Source organism: Geotrypetes seraphini, chromosome 9, assembly GCF_902459505.1.
Source record: "Geotrypetes seraphini chromosome 9, aGeoSer1.1, whole genome shotgun sequence".
NCBI classification, from domain to species: Eukaryota; Metazoa; Chordata; class Amphibia; order Gymnophiona; family Dermophiidae; genus Geotrypetes; species Geotrypetes seraphini.
In genome coordinates, this window is record NC_047092.1 from 88,861,155 (window position 1) to 88,885,546 (window position 24,392).

Sequence of the window (24,392 nt, forward strand, 5' to 3'; positions counted from 1 at the left end):
TGTTTCCCTTGTGGTACTTGCCTGTGTAGGTGTCCTTCCCTAATGTTTCTTCTTTGCAGTGAATCGTCCCTTGTTAAGGCCCTTCGCAAAGGCACTCTCGCTAAGGCGAGTGCCTTTAACGCTCGCCTTCGACGCTCGCTGAATGGCTGAGCGCCATTGGCCTGTCCCCTTTTAATGGGGAGCTCCAGATCAGTGTTTTGCTGATGTCAGAAAGGTGGGTGGAGCTACCTCTTGCAGCTGCCCCTCACTCTCACCTGCCTTCTATGCCTGCCTTGTTCTTTCCCCTCTTACTCCTCTGTCACTTTTCTGCTCCTTCTGCCTCCCGACTTTTCTCATGCCTGCTTTGCTCTCTGGGCTCAGCTGTTCAGTTCACCCCTCCCCTTTTAAGGGGGAGCTCCGGATTGGTGTTTTACTGACGTTGGAGGGGTGGGCGGAGCTACCTCTTACCGCTGCCCCTCACTCTCGCCTGCTTTCTCTGCCTGCCTTGTTCTTTCCCCTCTTACTCCTCTCTCACTTTTCTGCTCCTTCTCCTTCCTCCCGACTTTTCTCCTGCATTGCTGCATTTGTTTAAATGAGCAGAATTGATTTGCTAGTCAGGGAGTTTCCCATTCCTCTCTCTCTTGTTCTTATCCTCTACAGATGTTCCTAGCTGATTTAAGACTGACTGGATGTCACGATCCTGGCACCGCCTACCCGAAGGGCTAGGCCGAGTCTCCGCTTACCGAGGAAATAGGCCAAGTGTTCCTTCACTCTTATGCTCAGAGAGGGTTTTGGGCTTGCCGAGGGTTAGGCACTAGGCCTGCATTCCTCCCCTCGAGGGTCGTCCACGATCTCCTGTTTCCAGGAACTCTCACTATGCTCTTTTCTGTTGGTAGTCCATTAAAGAACCCCCACTGTCAGTTCAGGGTGAGGTCCCTCTTTACCCCCTTCAAAATGTCCCCCCAAGGATTGAGGGGTCCAAGCCAAAGCTCTTCTCCCTATCAGGAGTCCAGTTTAAGGTTCTAGGAGTCTCTTTTCTATACAAATCACCACTTTTCTCTGCCACTTGATTCTTATGCAAATTAGGATGCAAATTAGTAATTCAAGTCCAGTGACAATGTCATTCAGTCTTTACTATTGGGCAACAGAATACTCCGGAGTAATAGGGGTAGCTGGTTCCTATCACCAACCACCTAGTCTTCCACTATGACTAGAACCACCCCATTAGGAACTAGTTGAACCCAGCTATTCCCTGTTTAACCCTGGGTTATCTATTACCCCTAGGCACTTCTGGGGAGAGGTAGACTGATGTAGCCTTCCCTCGGTGCGGTCCTCTCTCACGTGATGGGACATACACCCCATCACACTGGAGTACACAGGAGCATGCTTAATGGCAAAGTATGAGGGGGAGGGGGTAAAAGCTTCAAAGGTTTTGAGGCTTCCTACAGATTTCTGGCGAGAGGAGGGTAATAACCCACTGGTCCCGAAATAAAGTGAGGATTTACAGCAAAGAAGATTAGCAAAGGTAAGAACCTAATTTATCATTCTCTGCGAGCCCAAGCAGAGATAGGTAATGAATCAGAAACAAGTAAAATAATTGCATTTTGGCTTGAAATAAATGTCAGAATGCAATCCCTGCAAAACTGTGGAATGCTTGGACAGCAAAAAATACCTAAGCTTGTAATGAAAGAAAAAAATTGGTCTGAATAGGGTAGTGAATTCATTACCTCACCTTCCCTTTTGTCTTCTGCCTTTTCTGCTATGAAGCTTCAACATCTTCTCATTCAACTATCCCATTCTGTTTGAGTGCATCTCATTTCCAGTGCTGCTGTTATGCCTCTCCTACTTTTGTCCATACTCTTTTTTGTTTGCACTCTTCTGGGGATATCAGTCCCAATCCTGGTCTTCCTAATTAATTCTCACTCTACTCATGCTGGACACACCGCAATGTCTCCAATCTTTATTTCTGTTCCTTCCCCCCCTCCTCTCTACCTTTCTCATGTGCTCTGTGGAATGTCTGTTCCAACAAGCTTGCTTACATTCATAACCTCTTTATTTCTTGAACTCTCCATTTGCTTACACTGAAATCTGACTCTGCTCTGAAGACTGCTTTAGTTGGGCAGGCAAGCAGGAGAGAAGCAGTGATTGGAGAGTGAAGTAGAGGGAAAAGGGAAGCAAAAGGAGTGAAAAGAGCAGGAGAGGGGTAGAAGAGGCAGGAAACTATGAGGGGAATCGGCGAGAAATAGCTCCGCCCACCCCCGATGTCAACTACCGAAACTCCCCCTTAAAAGGGGAGGGGCCAACGACGCTCAGCCATCCAGCATACGTCGAAGGCGAGCGTTAAAGGCGCTCGCGTTAGCGAGAGCGCCTTTGTGAAAGGGCCTTGAGAAGGGACGAGCCACCACTAAAGGAGAGCAGAAGGAGACCACAGCATGAGCAGAGGAAACACAACCAGGCGCAAAGAACACATGACCAGGCAAACACAGCAGGTACAGAGGACACACGACCAGGCAAACACAGCAGGTACAGAGGACACACGACCAGGAAGGTGCAGAGGATACACAGCCAGGCTGACACAGAGGACACAGGCGCAGAGGACACACTACCAGGCAGGCACAGAGGACACACTACCAGGCAGACGCAGAGGACACAGCAGGTGCAGAGGACACACAACCAGGCAGACACAGCAGGTGCAGAGGACACACTACCAGGCAGACACAGCAGGCGCAGAGGACAGCCACAGCAGACACTAAAGACATCCACAGCAGACTGGCAAGCGGGCAGCAATGGACGCAGCAGACAGAAGCAGGATGTTGAGCTACCCAGTTTTCTGCACCATCTGCCATATGTACGACTACCACCCCTCTGGGATGCGGTCTTACATATGTGCTCGATGCGGAGAACTGGAAAGCCTGAAGAAACAAGTCAGACTTCTGGACGGCAAAATATAGGAACTGGAGGCACTACAAGCAGTGGAGGAGGAAGACAGATTCAGAGAACATCAAGACAGAGGAAACCATCGAGGAAGAAGTCCGAGAGCTGGAGAAGTTAATTGAGAAGGCATATAGGGAGGCCGTGGAAAATCACCAGCAACAGTGGATCTGCCGAGATACACCTACAGAGAGTGTGGAACACCCAACGGAGAAATACCAGGAAGAAATGGGTGATAGCAGTATGATCTGCTATCACCCATAACCCATAAACAGCAGAGGGAACCCATAAGAAGACGAGTCAGGTGCAAGCCAACGCCAGGATGAGAGAAAATGGATGGGATCGAAGGACACAGATCTACAGTTAGAGAGATGGACAGGGACTTGCGGCTGGAGATTCAAGAGAAGACACAGAGGACAGGAGTCATCATGGGGGATTCCATCATCGGACAAGTCGACAACCACATAGCAAGAGGAAGACTTGATCGATTGGTGACCTTTCTACCGGGAGCCAAGATAGAAGACATAGTAAGCCGCTTCAACAGGATAATCGACAGTGTGGAAGAAGAAGATACGGTGGTGGTGATCCATGTGGGGACGAACAAGGTGAGGAACAGGGTCTACAACAGGGAATTACTGAAGGACCAGTTCCAGATGCTAGGAAGGAAGCTGAAGACCAGAACACAAGAGGATAGCATTCTTGGAGATCCTGCCAGTACCTAGGGCCAACGAGAAGAGGCAGATAGAGCTGCAAGCAGTCAACGCGTGGATGCGGTGCTGGTGTGAGGAAGAAGGATTCCACTTTGTGCGCAACTGAATGATGTTCTGGGGGAAGAGCAAGCTATTCAGGAAGGACAGTCGCCACATCAGCAGAGACAAAACGAGGCTATTTTGCAAGCAACATCAAGAGAGAAGTTTTTAAACTAGGAAGAAGGTGAAAGCTGACAGTCGACCGGTTCGGGAACCGGTATACACGGTGGATAACGTGAAGGAAGATAGAGGGGAAGACTCACCAGATCACAGACAAGACAGATCGAAAGTGAAACAGGAGGGAAGAACATGCAAGAAAGGAACAGGCCACAAACTCAAACGAACGCAATGAGCCTAAGGAATAAGATGGGTGAATTAGAAGCTATGGCACAAAGAGATAACATGGACATCATCGGCATCTCAGAGACATGGTGGACTGAGGAAAATATCTGGGACACTGTGATACCAGGGTACAAACTATACCGCAGAGATAGAGTGACTCAAAAAGTTGGGGGGGGGGGAGGGCATTGCCATATACATCAAGGAGGGAATTGAATCTACTGGAGAGACATAGTAAGCCACGTCGACAGGATAATTGACAGTGTGGAAGAAGAAGATACAGTGGTGGTGATCCATGTGGGGACGAACAAGGTGAGGAACAGGGTCTACAACAGGGAATTACTGAAGGACCAGTTCCAGATGCTAGGAAGGAAGCTGAAGACCAGAACACAAGAGGATAGCATTCTTGGAGATCCTGCCAGTACCCAGGGCCGACGAGAAGAGGCAGATAGAGCTGCAAGCAGTCAACGCGTGGATGCGATGCTGGTATGAGGAAGAAGGATTCCACTTTGTGCGCAACTGAACGATGTTCTGGGGGAAGAGCAAGCTATTCAGGAAGGACAGTCGCCACATCAGCAGAGACAGAACGAGGCTATTTTGCAAGCAACATCAAGAGAGAAGTTTTTAAACTAGGAAGAAGGTGAAAGCTGACAGTCGACCGGTTCGGGAACCGGTATACACGGAGGATAACGTGAAGGAAGATAGAGGGGAAGACTCACCGGATCACAGACAAGACAGATCAAAAGTGAAACAGGAGGGAAGGACATGCAAGAAAGGAACAGGCCACAAACTCAAACGAACGCAAGGAGCCTAAGGAATAAGATGGGTGAATTAGAAGCTATGGCACAAAGAGATAACGTGGACATCATCGGCATCTCAGAGACATGGTGGACTGAGGAAAACATCTGGGACACTGTGATACCAGGGTACAAACTATACCGCAGAGACAGAGTGACTCAAAAAGTTGGGGGGGGGGGGGAGGGCATTGCCATATATGTCAAATAGGGAATTGAATCTACTGGAGAGAATATGCCACAACAGACGGATAAGTTAATCTCTATGAGTCAAAATTCCGGGAACAAATTGACTGGAAACAAAGATTGGCATCTACTACCGACCCCGAGGGTGGTCCGAAGAAATTGATGGAGAAATGTCGGACGAGATTAAATGCAACTACAAGGGAGGCAATGCAGTTATCATGGGTGACTTCACCTATCCGGGGATAAACTGGAACCTAGGCACCTCCGCCTGTGCTAGGGAGACCAAGTTCCTGGATGCTGTAGGCAATTGCTTCCTGGAAAAACTTTGTCAAGAAAAATACGAGAGGAAATGAAATTCTGGACTTAATTCTAAACGGACTGCAAGGACTGGCACAAGGTGTAGAAGTAGAAGGGACGCTGGGAAACAGTGATCACAACATGATCCGCTTCGACCTGGATGCAGGGGTGAAACATTGGTCCAGAATGACGTCCACGGGAATTACGAAGGGATGAGACTCATGGTGGGGAAGAAGATTAAGAAGAGGATAAGCACTGTATAAACGCTAGAGCAAGCTTAGTCCCTTTTTAAGAACACAGTCACCGAGGCGCAAAATCTATATATAAACTGCGTACAGTGGCGTACCTAGGGGGGGGGGCGGGCCGCCCCGGGTACCAGCTCATTAGGGGTGCTCGAGCCTTGGAGTCATGGCCCGGGAACTTCCCTGCTATGGCCCGACTCCAAGGCTTCCGCGAGTCCCCGAAGTGATCCTGCCTGAGCCCTCTCTCAAATTCCATTCACCCACGGCCACACCCCCCGTCGCCGTCGGAGCTTGATCAGCAACTTCCGGTGTCCGGCTGGGTGGAAGCAAGAAAGGGAGCCCGAGCCGCGTGGAACACTGCAATTAAGGCAGGAACTGAGGGTGAGTATCGCTGGGCTGCTTGGTGGTGGTTTTATTGTTATTTTATTTCTGCCCGAATCAATTTTTTAAAAAGCCCAAAATCGGCCTCCCGATTCATCAACTGACCCTCCCCCCCTAAAGCAGGATCGGCAATTTCCTCTTGCTAGCCTGCTCCTGCTTTAGAGGGCGAGGGGGGAGGGTCAGTTGAGAATTGCTGCAATGTCCTGCTTCCCCTCTGGCCTCCTGACCCGTACCTAATTGCATTAGACAGTACTAGATGGGGGGTGTAGGCCTTAAGGGGTGGGGTGTAGGCCTTAAGAGGGAGGTGTAGGCCTTAAGGGGGGGGGACAGACCTTTGGGTGGGGGGTAAAGACCTTCGGGGGGGTGTAGGCTTTCAGGGGGGGACAGATCTTCGGGTGGGGGGGTGCAGGCCTTCAGGGGGGGTGCAGGCCTTCAGGAGGTACAGACCTTCAGGGGGGGGTGCAGGCCTCCAGGGGGGTGCAGGCCTTCAGGGGGGTGCAGGCCTTCAGTGGGGTGCAGGCCTTCAGGAGGTACAGACCTTCGGGGGGGTGCAGGCTTTCAGGGGGGGACAGATCTTCGGGTGGGTGCAGGCTTTCAGGGGGGGACAGATCTTCGGGTGGGGGGGTGCAGGCCTTCAGGGGGGGTGCAGGCCTTCAGGGGGGTGCAGGCCTTCAGGAGGTACAGACCTTCGGGGAGGGTGCAGGCCTTCAGGGGTGGGGTATAGGCCTTCAGAGGGGGACAGACCTTTGGGTGGGAGGTAAAGTCCTTCGGGGAGTGCAGGCCTTCAGGGGTGGGGTGTAGCCCTTCAGAGGGGGGACAGACCTTCGGGGGAGGGGGGTCCTGGTGTAAAAGTACACAGAGGGAGAGAGGGAAGGGGGGGTTCAAAGATACGTGCATATGCCAAACTTTGTGGGTTAGAAATAATGGGTCTAAAAACAGAGGAGTGGGAGAGAGATGGTACATAATGGGATTTAGGGAGGGAAGGAACAGAAAAGGAGAGAACTTGGAAACAGGGGATAGTGTGGAGGGGGGATAGAGATACTGGATAGGAGGATAGTTGGGAACAGAAAGGGAGAGATGGTGGATCCTGGGGTGGTGGGGAGTTGAGAAAAGGTGAATCTGTGGATCGAGACAAAAAAAGGAAAGATGCCAGATCTCCGGGAAAGGGAAGGGAAACGGAAGGGGAGGACAGAGATGACAGACGGATGGTTAGCACGGAGAAAGGAGACCCTGGCAAGCAAGACAACAAGAGCCTGGGACCAACAAGATTTGAATATTGACCAGAGAACAAAAGGTAGAAAAAATAATTTTATTTTCTGATTACAATATGTTAGATTTGAAAAGTGTACATGAGACAGCTTGAAATGGGAACTTTTCTATTTTTGTGAATGGCAAGGCTGAGTTCAGTTAAAATATATGCTTTATAAGAAAATATAATAATGTGTTTTATAAAGTTTATAAGCATTGCTGGCATACTCGGTGAGGTGTTCCTAGTGTTGGTGGTGGTGGTAGCATGTCAGTGTGTTGAGAGGAAGAGGTAGTCTGGGAAATTCTGCTGAGCAAACTCTGGGCCCATTTCCACCCCCAGTTAGTCCACTCCACTCAACTGGTTCACACACTGAGTGGGTCTTTGGGTGTTATTTCTGGGTAGTTGTTTTAGAATCTCTTCCAATGGTTTGTCAGTATCTCCAAGGAAACTTTGTCAACCTTAGCATTGACCTTCAGAATATGTTTGTAACAGCGCTGCTTGTGTGGCATTAGGCTATGTAGTGATCGAAAGAAAAAAACAGACCTTTGCACATTTTTGCACTATATGGTGGGTGTATGAGGAGATTCATTTCCTGCACAGTTAAGTCCGTGTGAAGTTACCTTGTGCTGTAGTTGACATCTAGCAAGGTCTCTGTTTGGAAGGAAAGATCTAAGCTTAAAAATGAAGTGGCCAGAAGTTATGTTAAAAGTAGATAGCGTAGCTGGTTTTAAGAAAGGTTTGGACAAATTCCTGGAGGAAAAGTCCATTGTCTGTTATTAAGACATGGGGGAAGCGTCTGCTTGCCCTGGATTGGTGCACTCAGCAGCAACAAATACTAGTTTTGGCTGGCTCTTTCCCCGCATTTCTCCTCTCTTCCCCATGATTTAATATCCAGTTCAGGCAGTAAGTAAATACATCGGCAGGGGGGGTCTGGTAAGTCTTGGGGGCTGGGGATGGAAGGTGAGAATCAGTTCTGTAGGCTATCAGAAATTTGCTTAATTATCTACTCACACAGAAAAGCAGTAAAGTCAATAGATTCTCTGAGTGGGAACAACCTGTTTGATCTTGCACTCTTGTGATTGACCAATTGTTTATCACTGTTTAATTTATCACATTGATTAATTTGAGCACACTTGAGGTGTCCTTTGATGCAGGCAGAGGGTGATTAACCTGTGCCTTATTGTGTAAAGCGCTGGAGAATTCTCTCCTCTCGCTTACCTCTCACGCTGAGGACACCCTGCTTCAGTATAATCATTTATATGATTTATGTTATAAACATTATTACGTAGTCTTTTCCTCAAGTGCTGAGACATCAGGTTGTTCCCACTTGGAGAACCTATTGACTTTTACTGCTTTTCTGTGTGGCTTTAACATTTTTGCTATTCAGTATACCTAAACTATTATTCAGTAGAAAAATTTGGTTTGTTCAATCAAATCCTGTGTGGACATTGGACTTCTATGAGTGAATGTTCTGCTTGATTGAACAAACTACATTTTTTCTACTGAATAATAGTCTAGGTACAATGAAAGTAAATAGCAAAAATGTTTGAGTAGATAATTTAGGAAATCTTTTTCATATTGCTTGCTTATGGACTGGGAAAAAAGACTGTTCAAGCAAATGTCTCCAGAATTGCATTAATGGAAAAATGTGATTTTTTTTTTAAGTACTTTGTGAAATTTATTGTTGTTGTGAAATTTATTGTTGTACTTTGTTTAAACTTAAAAAGCGGTGTCATTAACAGTGAATCGAATCGAGAAATCGATTCAACAGGGTGAATCGAATCGAATGAAATATTTTTCTCTGAATCGGGCAGCACTATTGGCTACCATGAGAATGGGCTACTGGGCATGATGGACCAGTTAGGCTATTCTTATGTTATGTTCTCATCTGTAGGGGCCTTTGTTTTCACTTCTTATTTTAATGTATTTTTTTCCTGGGAACTTATCAGTGTTTTTTTATAATGGGAACAAAAATGGAAGAGAATTCTAAGTTGCTTTTAAGTTTGTTGTTTTAACCTTCTTACTCAGTCTCCAGATATGCTCCACTATCCCTACTAACCAGAATGGCCACTGCCTTGATCTTGTCAACTTCTCCAACTGTTCACTCTAATTTTTCCTCCTTTACTTCTTCCCCTCTCTGATCATCTAATAACTTTAACACTTAATCAGCCCCGCCCCTCCCCATTCCTGTTCAGCCTTTACCAATTCATTTAGCAATGTTCAGGCTATTTGATCCTTGTACTCTCCACCACTGCTTCATCTCTTCTCATACACTATGTTAACCAACTCTGTCAATTAAGTGATTTCTTCTTAACATACATTATGGATTTTCCCCCCTTTCTTTGACCGCAGACTACAAAACTTTCAAAAAATAAATAAAAACCCTTCTATTCAAAAAACACATAAAACCGAACTAACACAATCAGAACTGTCCCAAGCATCACCTGCAACTACTCCATATGTACTTCTAATGTCATGACAATTTAGACATAATTTATGTTATGTTATGTTTGGAATAATGGTTACATATATGAGGTTCAATAAAAGAAAATTTTCACTGCCTGTTTCTATTCTGACCATTTATTCCATTTCATGGTTATTGCAAAAAAAAAAAAAAAAAAAAATTTTTACATGGGGGGGGGGGGGGTGTCAAAAAATGATGGGCCCCGGGTGCCACATACCCTAGGTACGCCACTGACTGCGTAGCAATAAGGGATCCAAGAGGAAAAAGAACAAGGAACTGGCGTGGCTCACTGTAGAGGTGAAGGAAGCGATCAGAGACAAGAAAACTTTGTTTGACGAATTCAGCGAGAAGGGGAGGCTGTCATCCAAGGCTGCCATTTACAGATATATTAGGTCAGCTATTTTGTCCTACATTGTCTGCGGAAAGCAGCTGCCTTTTGCTCTTTGAGCACATTTAACTAGAGGAATCCCCTGTTCTTGGGCTGAATCTAGAACAATCCTTCCAGATGAGATTTGTCGAGTGGCGACTTGGTCGTCTCTTCACACTTACATCATGTTTTATAGGGTGGATGTGGCAGCACAGGAGCCTCTGTTTTGCAGGCAGGCTTTTCTCCCACCTGGAGTTTTGAGATTACTTAGGTATGTCCCTTGGTTCAGCATACCATCTCTATTGCACTGAAAAAAGAGATTAGGTTCTTATCTTGATATCTTTTCCAGTAGATAAGGATGGTAAGTTGAACCCCCACCCATTGTTGTCATTGCACCTTCCTGAACTATCTGCTGCCTGGAGGCTGCGACTCTGAATTTCTGGCAGCTGTCCTTATTTGACAAAACTGAACGTTTCTTATGTGGTATATTCACAAAATAACTATATCTCTTCCTTCTTTCTGTTTTAAATTCTTTATTCATTTTTGCATATTACAACAAGTGTATTAGATAAAATCATATGAACTTATAAATACACACTTGATTAACTCTCATATAACACATTAAATATAATATTTCATTACATATTTATATTCTATAATATCTTGAATATTATGTAATACACCTAATATCTAAACAATTATTATTAAATAGAAACCCTCCCATCCCCATCCCCTCCCGTAACAGAATTTCATACAAATATAGTGAGACTACTGATATATTCATATGCATTATGAGATAAATAAAAATAATACCCACCCTTTTCCCTTCTATCAAATATCTTACTTTGGGAAAATGTTATCATAGAAACATAGAAATTGACGGCAGATAAGGGCCACGGCCCATCCAGTCTGCCCACCCTAATGACCCTCCCCTGTCTTTACTTTGCGAATAGATCCCACGTGTTGATCCCATTTGGCCTTAAAATCAGGCACGCTGCTGGCCTCAATCACCTGAAGTGGAAGACCATTCCAGCGATCTACCACCCTTTCGGTGAAAAATAATTTCCTGGTGTCACCGTGCAGTTTCCCGCCTCTGATTTTCCACGGGTGTCCTCTTGTTGCCGTGGGACCCTTGAAAAAGAAGATATCCTCCTCTGCATCGATGCGGCCCGTGAGATACTTGAACGTCTCGATCATGTCTCCCCTCTCTCTGCGCTCCTCGAGCGAGTATAGCTGTAATTTATCTAACCGTTCTTCGTACGGGAGATCCTTCAGTCCCGAGACCATCCGGGTGGCCATTCTCTGGACCGATTCCAGCCTCAGCACATCCTTACGGTAATGCGGCCTCCAGAATTGCACACAGTATTCCAGGTGCGGTCTCACCATGGATCTATACAAAGGCATAATGACTTCAGGCTTACGGCTGACAAAACCCCTGCGTATGCAACCTATGATTTGTCTTGCCTTGGAAGAAGCTTGCTCCACTTGATTGGCAGCCTTCATGTCCTCACTGACGATCACCCCTAAGTCCCGTTCTGCTACCGTTCTTGTTAGGATCTCGCCATTAAGGGTATAAGTCCTGCATGGATTTTGGGTACCCAGGTGCATAACTTTGCATTTTTTGGCATTGAAGCTGAGCTGCCATGTCTTAGACCCGAACGGCTGCGCGCTGTTGGCACGTCCCCTTTTATGGGGGGAGAGAGAGAGAGATCGGGTGTGACGTCGGCAGTGGGCGGAGCTACCACCCACCTCTTCCCCTCTCCGTGACCCGACTGCCTCTTTCAATATCCTCCTCCGATGGCAGTGCTGGCTTTCTCCGCCCCCTCTGTTCGCCTCTCCTGCCTTCTCCGCTCCCCTTAACTCCTCCTCCGGTTCTCCTCCGCTCCTCCTGCTAGTCCACCCGCCTTCACTGCTGTGTCAGCCTGCACGTAACCTGCAATAGGAATCAAGCACACTCTCCTGCAGATCCTCCGATCTGCTTCACCACGTGCTTGCACCCCCTTCGGCTTGCCCAGTGCTGAGTATCCTCCGTTGGCACGTCCCCTTTTATGGGGGGAGAGAGAGAGAGATCGGGTGTGACGTCGGCAGTGGGCGGAGCTACCACCCGCCTCTTCCCCTCTCAGTGACCCGACTGCCTCTTTCAATATCCTCCTCCGATGGCAGTGCTGGCTTTCTCCGCCCCCTCTGTTCGCCTCTCCTGCCTTCTCCGCTCCCCTTAACTCCTCCTCCGGTTCTCCTCCGCTCCTGCTGCTAGTCCACCCGCCCTCACTGCTGTGTCAGCCTGCACCTAACCTGCAATAGGAATCAAGCACACTCTCTTGTGGATCCTCCGATCTGCTTCACCACATGCTTGCACCCCCTTCGGCTGGCCCAGTGCTCATTCATTACAAAAGTCTGTTAATGGTCTCCAAATTTTCTGAAATTTACCAAAATATCCTTTTTGTGTTGCTATTGTACGTTCCATTTTATATATATGGCATACAGAATTCCACCAAAAGTTATAATTTAATCTGTCATAATTTTTCCAATTGTATGTTATTTGTTGAATTGCTACTCCAGTCAGAATAAATAAAAGTTTAATGTTATTTGACAAAATTTGACTCTTTGCTCTCATTGCCGTTCCAAATAAAATAGTATCATATGTCAAGGGTACCGGATTATCCAACATCCTATTTATTTGAGGCCAAATGATTTCCAAAATAATAATATGAATGGACAATAGAATAAAAGATGATCTAATGTCCCAGCTTCAAGATGACAGTGCCAACATCTATTAGACTTAGAATTATCTAGTTTTTGTAAATGAACAGGAGTGCAAAAAGCTCTTCTTTCTTAAATTATGATTTTAATTTTTAATCCTTTGTATATTTAAAAAAAAAAATCACAGAAATATACTTTTGATTTTCTAAATAGTTGTCCTATGTTTCTATGGAAATCTTGATTGTCACATGAGTTAATGTCTATTGTTTCTTTATAAAAATGTTAAACTGCTAACTGTTTATTTCTAACCTCCTGTCTTACTATCCTTTCCTGAAAACAATTTTATGTTCCCATCTTCTTTTGTACTGTTGCAGGTTATAAGTCAGAAGTTGATGGCTGGCTTTGTGGAGTGCTTAGACAATGAAGATGCAGAGGAGCTTGTTAACCTAGAAGAAGGTCTGTATATATGTCGTGGGAAAATCTTTTATAATTATTTAGTTTTCTTTTAATTTAACTTGGGTATTATTATCTTCAAAATTTCTATTTAGGGCCAAGGCAGCTTAGTTAAAGAAAACCAACATCCTTTAGGGCAGGGATAGGGAACTCCGGTCCTCGAGAGCCGTATTCCAGTTGGGTTTTCAGGATTTCTCCAATGAATTTGCATTGAAAGCAGTGCATGCAAATAGATCTCATGCATATTCATTGGGGAAATCCTGAAAACCCGACTGGAATACGGCTCTCGAGGACCGGAATTCCCTACCCCTGCTTTAGGGATTCACAATTAAAAGAAAATCAATTAAGACAGTCCCTTAACATTCTTTTTTTATATTTTTATTGAAAATGGCAAATGATCCAGACAAGGAGTCACAAACAGCAAAGTAACCATATAGGAAGAACAAAGATATCAATAAAAGATGTAACAAAGGCAATCCTCCCCAAAGAGAGAGTCCAACAGTGAACTGGTCCATGTCTAGTAAAGATGAAAAAAAAGCAGACCATCCCAGACCCAGACCATCCAGGACTGGTACAACTCCAGACCAAACCACCAGCCATAGTACTCTTTTACTTTAGAAAACCCACCAGCTCACAAGCAAACAAGCACCAAGCTAGAGACCCCAAGCCACACAACATACACACAGCATGCATACCACAACCAACACAAACATTCTACACAAATAATCCACCCTTGCTAATCCCCCCCTCCCTTGGAGTACAGGCAAGGGAGCCTACGCACCACAGTCGGCATTCCAGAAGTTCCAAGATAAGGATAGGGACAAAGAACAATTAAGAATCGAGGAGAGCCAACAAGCCCCCCCCCCCCCCCCAAAATAACATAATGCCTCATGTCCAATCGTTGGGATTTATTATAGGAACAAATCTCGAATTGAGCCATCTCTCTCAGCTTTGCCCGCCATTGAGCAGCTGGAGTTCTCGGAAGCTCAGTAGGTCAGAATCATCCTTTTTGTCACAAGAACAGCATTGTAGAGGAATCTACATTAGGGAAGGGAGAGGCCCTGCTCCCATAATGATCCCTGAATGCCCAGCAGATGGATGCCATAATCCCATTCAATAGACCAATGGAGGACTGAGTCTAGGAGACCCAAGAGTCACCGCCAAAGTGATAACTCAGTGCACTCTAAGAGAGAGTGGATGTAGATGCCAGGCCTACATTTACATTTAACACAAAGATCACCGCTTCCCAATCCAAGCTGCGCCCCCCTATGCTGTGTGATAAGGGCTCTGTGTAATATTTTATACAGCATTTCCCGATAGTCTGCTGACTTAGAAAAAAGGTAAAGGTCCGGAAGCAGTCCAAGAATTAGGAATTGGCAATGTACTGGCCCAGATCCCCCTCCCATTGCTCCCGCAGTTTGCTCCTCCCAGGGATCCGGGAAGAGACCATACCAGTGGGACAGCCAGTTGAGTTCAGGTGGAGTAGCTGCAAAGATCTGATCCAGTGGCCTAGAGTCCCAACCTCCCCCATATTCCTGATGCGTAGTGGCCCAGTAATGTTGAAACTGAAGGAAGGAAAACAGGTAAGTGGAAGGGATCGCCCATTTCGTCTGCACCTGTTGGAAGGAGGGAAAAGGAGCCTCTGAGAGTTCCAGCTTCTGGCTCATAGAACGGCAGCCTCGCTGAGTCCATTCCTGAAACACTGACCACCCCCAACCAGGAAGAAACCCCGAGTTACCCTCAAACAACAAATAAGGGGAGACTGCAGTCGGTAAACCCTGGCATCTCCGCCTCCACTGCCTGGCCTGCTTAAAGGGCGACAAAAAACGAGAGCTGTCCCCTGAGCGGACAGCATGATCTGGCTGAGTGCAGTAAATTGAAGAACTAGAAAGGTTGGCTTCAGCCCATGAACCACCCAGAGGGGAAATAACAATCATGCCCCAAATAGCCCTCGTGGATCCAGCACAGAAGGACATGTATGACTGTATATCCAGGACATTCAGCCCGCCTGCCCCCTTAACCAGGGTCAGCTTGGCCAAAGCCACTCGAGGGGCCTTAGACCTCCAAATAAAGCGAGAAATAAGAGATTTAAAGCGAAGTTTGTCCTGGCGACGAAACCAAAGGAGCACTGTCTGAAGGGGATAAAGTAATTTAGGAAGCAGGACCATTTTTACCAGTGCCACACGTCCCATCAGACCCAGTTGGAAGATCCTGCCATGCCTGACACAGTTTCCCAATGACATCGAGGTAGCGAAGGACATTCATAGAATAAAATGTGACGGGGTTAGTACTCAAATATATACCCAGATAACAAACAGGGGCAGCTGAGGGCGGTATAGAGAGCAAAGCATGTTGTTGTTCCATGGGGCCCCCAGCCAATAATGTAATGTAATTTTATTTCTTATATACCGCTAATCCGTTAGGTTCGAAGCGGTTTACAGAAAATATACATTAAGGATACAATAAAAATAAGATAAGTAAAGATAGGTACTTAGAAATACCCTTATTGTCCCGAAGGCTCACAATCTAACTAAAGTACCTGAAAAACAATTAGTAAATGGTAGAGAAGTAAAATAAAGACAGAGGTAAAAATAAGATAAGAAACATCCTAACAAGAATACATAGATCTTTTTAAGTATAGGTCCTTCCTCACCCTGAGACACCATTCCAGCGATTCACCTGGCTTATTTTCACCTCATAGATGTTACCATAATTAATTCCAACTTCATTCAAATATTCATTCTAGGCAGAGGCAGTGGAACACTTTTATGTTTGGGGGGGGGCGAAGACCCCACTCCCATAATAGTGTTAATTGTAATACCAATAACAAGAGCTCAGACTTATTGCAGTTAACCTGCAAACCCGACAAGGCCCCAAAGTCCCGTACTATCGCCAGCGCCTCGTTCAAATAAATGGGAGCCTGTTCCAGATACAGTAAGATGTCGTTAATGAACAGGCTAATTTAGCATTCCCGCCCCCCCCCCCCAAATTCCCCCAACACTAGGGGCCTGTTGTTTCTTGTGTGCCAAATGCTCAATAGCCAAAAGAAATAAAAGGGGGAGAACGAAGAACCCTGTCTGGTCCCTCACTGTAGCCCAAACGCCTCTGTCAAACTCCCATTGATAAACAACTGAGCCCGAGGGTGAGTGTACAGTGCCTTGATCCAATCCAGGAAGAGCCCCATGAAACCATAACCCTCCAAAACTCAAAATAAATACTCCCAGGAGACGCTATCAAACACCTTTTCCATATCCAAGCCCGCCACTGCAGATTGCCCCCCCCTTACCCTTATGCTTGTGAATCACCCCCCCCCCCAATACTTTCATCAGATTCATCGAGTCATAGCAACCAGGCACAAATCCCACCTAATCTGGATGGATCAAGACTGGCAAGAAATAATTTAGGTGCTGCGCCAAGGTCATAGCTAGTAACTTGACATCCTGGTCCAATAGAGAAATGGGTCTGAAGGAGCCCACCAATTTAGGGTCCTTCCCTGGCTTTGACAGCAGCACGATATGTGCCAGGTTCTCAAGGAAGCGGCCTACAGCTCCTGCCACTGCATTACACATGTGACAAAGCGGACCAACTATCAGGTCACAAAGCATCCGATAATATTCTGGACCAAAGCCATCCGGGCCCGGTTCCTTGGCTAAAGTTAGGGAGTCAATCATGGTGGATATCTTGTTCGCTGTTATGAGTGCATTCAAGGCCGCCACTTGATCCTCTGTCAGCCTGGGGAGCCCCAAATCTACTAAGAAAGTAGTCATGGCTGCCCTATCCAAGGGCCGTCGACCATACAAGGACTGGTAGTATTGGACAAATTATGCTGCAGTATTACACTCCCCCCTCATGTTGCACACCCCTAGCATCTTTAATAGTGACCTGGTGTATTTTATGCGGGCGGATCAGATTGGCCATCAATTTCCAAGTTTTGCCCTCCCCAGTGATAAAGCTGATACCTCTGATAGTACAAGGAACGTTCCATGTGTTTTATTAAGAAGCATCTAGAGCTGACACCGGACCTCCTTAAGCTCCAATTGGTCTGCTTCCGATATCGTGCTGATGTAGGGTTTCCTAAGGTCATGGAGTCTCCCAGAAGCTCCCCTTCCCATTTTTGCCATTGACCAGCCATGTATGCAATAACATGCCCGTAAAGGACCGCCTTAGAGGCACACCAGAAAGGACAGGGTCCACCTCAGCAGTGTCATTTGTAAGTTGATAATCTACCAATCGCACTCGCAGAAAGTTACAAAATTCAGTGTCATAATGTAAGTGAGAGGGCAATTTAATAATAATAATAATAATAATAACTTTATTCTTATATACCGCCAACAATCTTGCGACTTCTAGGCGGTTTACAATAAAGAGAAACTGTACAGACAACTACTTACAGAGTATGGCAGTGTTCATCTGATAGTAACAGCATTAACAATAATAACAACAGGTTGTATACTGCAGGACCATGAAGTACCATGCGGTTTACAATGAATTAGAAAAATTCCATAAATTGAATGGAGCATTCATTGTTAGTGATTAGGGGTTAGCAGTTTACAAGATCAGATATGGGTGGGATTGTGAAGGGGGCTATTGTTCTTGTTCGTTACCTAGGTATTTCGAGAACAGGAAGAGGTTCGACACGTTAGGGCTATACTCAACCGGAGTCCCAGCGGTGCATGGTCCGAAATGTTGCTCTCATAGATGTCAGAGTGAGTGGCCATGGAAAACAGACACTTATCCAGGAGAATGTAATCCAACCTGGCATACATCTTATAAGCGTTGGAATAGAAGGTGAAGTCATTGTCATAGGGGTGCAGAGTATGCCAGATGTCTACCAGGTCCAAGTGCTGAGCAAGAAAGCCCATCTCCCTATTGTCATGATCCTTTGTGCTCACCCTAGGCAGCTTGCAATCTACCCTGGGGTTCACGGTGATGTTGAGGTCCCCACCCACAACCAAATGATACTCAGGGTATTGAGTGATTTGGGCAAGAATAGAGGAAAATAATTTATGGCATACAGGTTTCAAAGTGAAAACTTAAGACCCCACGGCTCACCCAGAACTATCAAAAAGTAGCCCTCTTTATCTTGGATCTGTTTATGAAGATGAAAAGGCAAGCTCTTATGTATGAGGATGGCAACCCCCCCGTGGTCTTCCCTCAAAAGCTGACGAGAACACCTCACTCACCCAGCCACATTTAAGTTTGGCATGTTCCAGCTGAGAGAGATGGATTTCTTGTAGGAAAGCAATATCAGTTCCCAATTTACGAAGACTGGACAAAACTCTAGATCTCTTGATTGGGGACTTAATGCCATCCACGTTAAATGTGGTCACTTTCAATTCAGCCATATTCACCCTGAAAGAGGGTGCAGTCAAACAGCAATACACCAATCCCAGCCACTCCAGGGCCTCCCAGCTGAGCCCTGTGGCTGTGCAGCAGAATGAAAGAGAGAGCCCACCAAAGTGCCCATGGTACCTCGACCCTCCCTCCCTCCGCCCCCCAACAGTCACAGCCCCCTCATACATACACCAGGCACACCACACTTGCCCCCACTCTTCCCTTCCACCCTCCCATCTTCCCTGCCCCAAAAGCATATCACCACATCCAGCATACAATCCCATTATCAATCCCCCAGCCTACCCGGGGAGAACCCCCCCCCCCCCCCCCCGTTACCAAAGGCTTTAGTTCCACAACCCCTCCAGAACAATACAACAAAAACAGCCAAAGGCAATCTCCAATACAAACAATACAGAACATAACAGGGCAAAGCTCTGAGTCAGGAAGCTAATAACCCAAGATCAGAGAGGGCCTTCAGGCAGCCGCTGTAGGTCCCCAGAGACATCGGGGCCCAGACCCCAAGCCCCCACAGACAGCAGGAACCAGAGCAGCAGCCCCAAACTCCATATGGCGGTGCAATAGAATCCTCGATCCTCAGGAGCAAAGTGATATGAAGGCTCTCTGGCAGCAGTCAAAAATACCGTGCACAACTCGGGAAAACCCGGCAGCCGTGCCCCAGGCAGGCAGATCCTAATCAGCTGGCCAGGAGCAAATAGTCCAGTGAACGGAGTCCAAGGCTCTTCAAAGGTTTCAGAGCAAACCCCAGTCGGCAGGTGCAGATTTCCAGGACTGCCGATGCCCAGGACCCAAGCCTCCTACAGTCCTCCTATATCAGGGTAACTTCCCCAGATTCTGGGCGTTGAGCAAGAGAGTACATTGTCCACAAAAGCAAATAACCCAAAGGCACATAATCAGTGTCCAAAGGCCCCACAAAGACCGTAATGCCAATAATCAGAGTCGCAGCCCCTCCCCCCCATAGGTCTCAGCCGGGGAGCCCCAGTCCAGCAGACCAGGGAGCCCGAGGCAAGAGCACTCCGGGCCTCCCACCAAGCAGGGCATCTGGGTCAGGTGGCGAGCCGAGCCAGAAAAACTCGAGCTTCCTCGTGTCTTATTGGCATACCAGACACGAAACTTCGCAGGGAACACCAGTGCAAATTGAATTCCTCGATTGTGCAGGTCAGTGCAGAACAGGATCATGGTCTTCCACTGAGCCGCCACACTTACCGAGTAGTCATTGAAGACCAACACTCTTGCGCCTTCATATTCCAGGGCTCCCATCTTCCTGAAAGCTTTAAGAAGAAGCTCCTTCTCCCTCCAGTTAGCATTTTGGGCTATGGCAGAATGTGCTCTCCCCTCACTCAACGGTCGAGCTCCGATGCGGTGGATCCGCTCGCATTCAAATCTTGCTGTGTCATTGGCTTGACCCAATTTCTCTGGCAACCATTTACTGAAAATCTGGCACAAATCAGTCTTTTACCATTTCTGGCAGGCCCACCAGATGGAGGTTGTTTCACCTACTCCGGTTCTCATATTCCTCGAGTTTGTCGACTATCTCCACAGACTGCTTCTGGAGGTCTGCCATCTGCGCTGCCAGTCCCATGCATGGGTCTTCCTGCATGGGTCTTCCTGCATGGAGACCCTCTGCTCCACTTCAGTAATGCGTCGGCTGTGTGCACTAAATTTTTCATTCATCTTCTCGACTGCAGACTGCATCTTGTTAAGGCAATCTGCAAGGGCTGCCGACACTGACTTTGTGATGTCCTAGATCCAGTCTCCCGCCAGTATGGTAAAAGTAGCAGGCGCTGCCGGCGTCATCTTGGGGGGAGTCAGAGAGGGTTTGTCTCAGGAACTACGAGTTGCTTTTATAGGCATTCCCGGCCCGACCACCTGTTCTGTTCGGCACCAAACGGGGCACAAATGGTCTCCCAACACTCTGTGAGAGTGTGTTCAAGGGGGGGATGCAGAAACAGCTGAAAATATCGTGGATAAAGTCGGGGTTTGAGTTCTTCTCCTTTCATCTGCTGAAGCAGGCTGCACCACGTGACCCCTCAGTCCCTTAACATTCTAATATTAAAATTTATACACTTCAAGGATTTTAAACAAAAATGGTTTTCAGTGCTTTTTGGAAAGAAGAATAAGATAACTGTTGTCTTATACTAAGTTGTAGCTTATTCCAAATTGAAACATTCTGGAATGAAAGCAAAGCCCTAGAAAACACTTATGTTTAATTCTCTTTAAAGTAGGAAAACAGAGCAGTCACAGTGACTTAAAACAATTTAAGCTTTAATTAACTGGGGAAGTTAGAATTCTAGATAAACAGGCAGGAGTCTGGTCTGTTAAGCGTTTGAACACCATACATGTGGCTTTAAATACAGTTCTTGTATTAACAGATAGTCAATGTAGTTTATGAAGTGATGGAGTAAATCTGTTGTGTTTTTGAGCATGATAGATTAGCCTAGCAGCTATATTTTGCCAAAACTGAAGTTTATTAAGGTAGAATGTTGATATCCCTAAATAGAGCATTATAGTAACCTGAAGAAGGATGTGTTCCTGGACCAAAAGTCCAGGGTTTCTCTATAAAATAAGATCGAATACTGTATGTCTTAGTTACGTTTGAAGAAAATTTTCTTAAGCTATTTATTTAAGGCTCCATAGATAGAAAAGAATCCAGTGAAACCCCTAAAATTTTTGAGGATTTACCTGAACGTAGGAACATAGTAGATGACGGCAGATAAAGACCTGAATGGTCCATCCAGTCTGCCCAACCTGATTCGATTTATATTTTTTTTCTTAGGTATTGAAGAAAATGGAATAACTATAGGTACAGAATCTTACCATTATAAAAAAAAGAATTAGATTTTTGTATATTTATTTAGTTTTTAAAAAATGCTCTGGAATCCATTTTTCCACAAGATCGGTGTTTTCCTTAACTTTCACAGTTAAGTCATCTAATAACAGTTCTCAAGATTAGAATGCCATCTGCATTTGTACTTTTCAGTCTCAGAAAATTGCTAAGGAACCAGTGTAGATGTTGAACAACAAAATTGACAAAGAAAATCTTTGAGGGATACCACTGTTTGGGTCCCAGGTTCCTGACATGAAACTAGTCTTAGTAACAGCATAATGGATGTTACTTTGGAATTTGCTGAACCATTTAAAAACCAGTAAAGACACAACAAATTCACTCAGCCTGACCTCCACTGTCTCAGGTACATTAGATAGATTGTGAGCCCACCGGGACAGATAGGGAAAATGCCTAAAGTACCTGTATGTAAACAGCTTTGAATGTGGTTGTATAACTACAAAAAGAGATGGTAAACAAGTCCCAATCCCTTTCCTATTATGATATTTGTAACTTGAGGAGAATGAGTCTCTGTTGTAGAAGAGCTTCTGAATCCAAATTGGGATGGGTGCAGGCAATTATGTAAATCTAAATAATGAGAAAGCTGATTGGTAATCAGAGCTTTTCACAATTTGGCAAAGATTGGGATGCTTGCAATAGGGTTATAACAAGCAGGCAAATTCAAGTGAAGACATTCTACTTTTGAGAATAGGTGTCAGAATAATCTTCCTTAAAGAGATTGGAAAACTGTTTAAATAAAGTAATTTATTTTATGCTATATAAATCAGGTTTTCTATTCTGCCTTTACCTATTCAGTTCAAGGATGGATTACATTGCAATAAACTGGGTCAGTTACCCAGGAAGTTGCAATGGATAATTTGACATGGACATTCAATAGAGTTGCTAGTACAGGTATATCAGTATAGTTATTAATGCAGTTACAAATACATAGCTACAAGTTCTTGTACAATCCTGCTCTATTCCTGGACAAGTGGGTTATGCATCTATGGGAAGCCAGACAGCTTGTAGGAAGCCTCATTTACATAATGTTTTCAGTCCCTATTCTGTTACATCAGGACTAACCTCAGGAATCCAATTGCATTCCTACAAGCTAGACAGTAGGAGCTAGTCTTTTCTGCTTGTGTTTATTTTTTTCCTTACTCTCAGTCTTTTTGTTTGTGATTCGCACCTTTGTGCTACAGAGTTTCCCACGGGGACAGCTCTGTCTGTGGTACATCATGGGCTTTGCGGAAGGTCCAAGGGATTGGCTGTGTGGAGGTGTACCCTGTGCTTTTGGATCACGACTCGGGGACCATTCCCTTGGGAGCTTGCTCACTCCAGGTTCATCCTCTAGTGGGTTTGAGCACAGGCTGTGTGGCTCCTTGGAGGTGTGCCCAGGATCATATCCAACTTCATCCCTCTACCAGGTTGTGTCCATGGAGGTGTCCGGTGATGGTGGAGGTCTCTGGCCATTGATATTTGGTTGGTAGGGCAGTCAGAAGACCAACAGTGCACTTTGCATGTTTGTTGCGGCAGAGGATCTCCCTGTAAGCTGTTTCAGCTTCCTTTCCTGCCGTTTCCAGCACCTCATGGCTCAGTGAGTACTGGGCTGACAGCTTGGTCTCGGAAAGTGGTTTTTGGGCTGTTTGGTCATTAGCCCTAGCCTCCCCCTTGAAAATCCAAAAATCACCTTGTTCAAGGGGGGTTCCTGTGCTTTACCCAGATCAGGATTCTTTGGATTCATGCCCTGTTTGTGGTGGATGGCTGTTCAGTGAACAGCCATGTTCTGTGTGCTGTGGCATGGGAGGGGGTGAAATCTTATCGGCCCAAGTTTCCTTGATCCCTGAAAGGGGTCCTGATGCTCTTTCCAGCTGAAGGCACCATAAAAGGTCAAGTGTCGTCCAAAGCAAAGGGACTCAAGGATCTCCCGTACGGGACTCAAGGATCTCCCGTACGAAGAACGGCTGGATAAATTACAGCTATACTCGCTCGAGGAGCGTAGAGAGAGGGGTGACATGATCGAGACATTCAAATATCTCATGGGCTGCATCGAGATGGAAGCAGATATCTTCTTCTTCAAGGGTCCAGCGGCAACAAGGGGGCATCCGTGGAAAATTAGGGGCGGAAAACTGCATGGGGACACCAGGAAATTCTTTTTCACTGAAAGGGTGGTTGATCGCTGGAATAGTCTTCCACTTCAGGTTATTGAGGCCAGCAGCGTGCCTGATTTTAAGGCCAAATGGGACAGACACGTGGGATCTATTCACAAAGAAAGGTAGGGGAGGGTCTTTGGGGTGGGCAGACTGGATGGGCCGTGGCCCTTATCTGCTGTCTATTTCTATGTTTCTATGTAAAGCTCACAAGTCCTCCAAAAAGTTCTACGAAGTTTCCGCACTGGAGTCGGCTTCTGTCTTGAATGAAGGATTTTCCCCAACATGATGTATCAGACTTATTTGACAAAGAAAAAGGCACCATTCACATCTCAGGACACAGGTATTAAGCCCTGAGGTGTCCCAATCTGTTGTGCCATAGAATAACTAGGATGATCTGGATGCCCTGACTGTACCTTTACTCACACCGGCTAGCACTACTACCGCTCGTGGATCTCTAGGATCAGGATCTGGGTGAGGATCCCACAGTGCGGAAATTTTTCAAACCCCCAAACCTGATTGATTTGATTTCTGAGAGGCAGGTGAGGCTGGACTCATTTAGAACACTGGTCTTTGACCTGAGGGCCGCCATGTGAACCGACTGCTGGGCAGGATGGACCACTGGTCTGACCCAGCAGCGGCAATTCTTATGTCCCTCCAGGAGTTGAAGTTGGAGGTTCTTGTACAATCTCACTTTATTCTGGGACCAGTGGGTTATTTCCCTCCACCCTCACCCTCGGAGAGTCCGTCAGCTTTTCCGTTTTTGCGTACGCTGACGATATTCAATTAACACACCCAATCGATCTCACTAACATTGAAGACATTTTTACTATCAACAAAAAACTGGAAAAAATAAGTGACTGGCTCTACTCCAATATGCTCTCTCTCAATGTTAACAAGTCCAAATCTATGATCTTCCCATTCAGGCAAGGTCA

At 46.1% G+C, this 24,392-nt stretch overlaps 1 protein-coding gene across 5 annotated transcripts in view; it reads left to right on the plus strand.

The window, feature by feature from the left end:
- Positions 1-24,392, plus strand: part of NUP205 (nucleoporin 205) — a 1,504,202-nt gene that overhangs the window by 682,866 nt on the left and 796,944 nt on the right. For all 5 annotated transcript variants that reach the window (XR_004540594.1, XM_033957880.1, XM_033957883.1 and 2 more), the window contains exon 20: positions 13,053-13,134. Coding sequence is in view for 4 of the 5 variants with exons in the window: in XM_033957880.1 (XP_033813771.1) it covers positions 13,053-13,134 (82 nt within the window). In the remaining variant the exon portion in view is untranslated. The remainder of the gene's footprint in view (positions 1-13,052; positions 13,135-24,392) is intronic.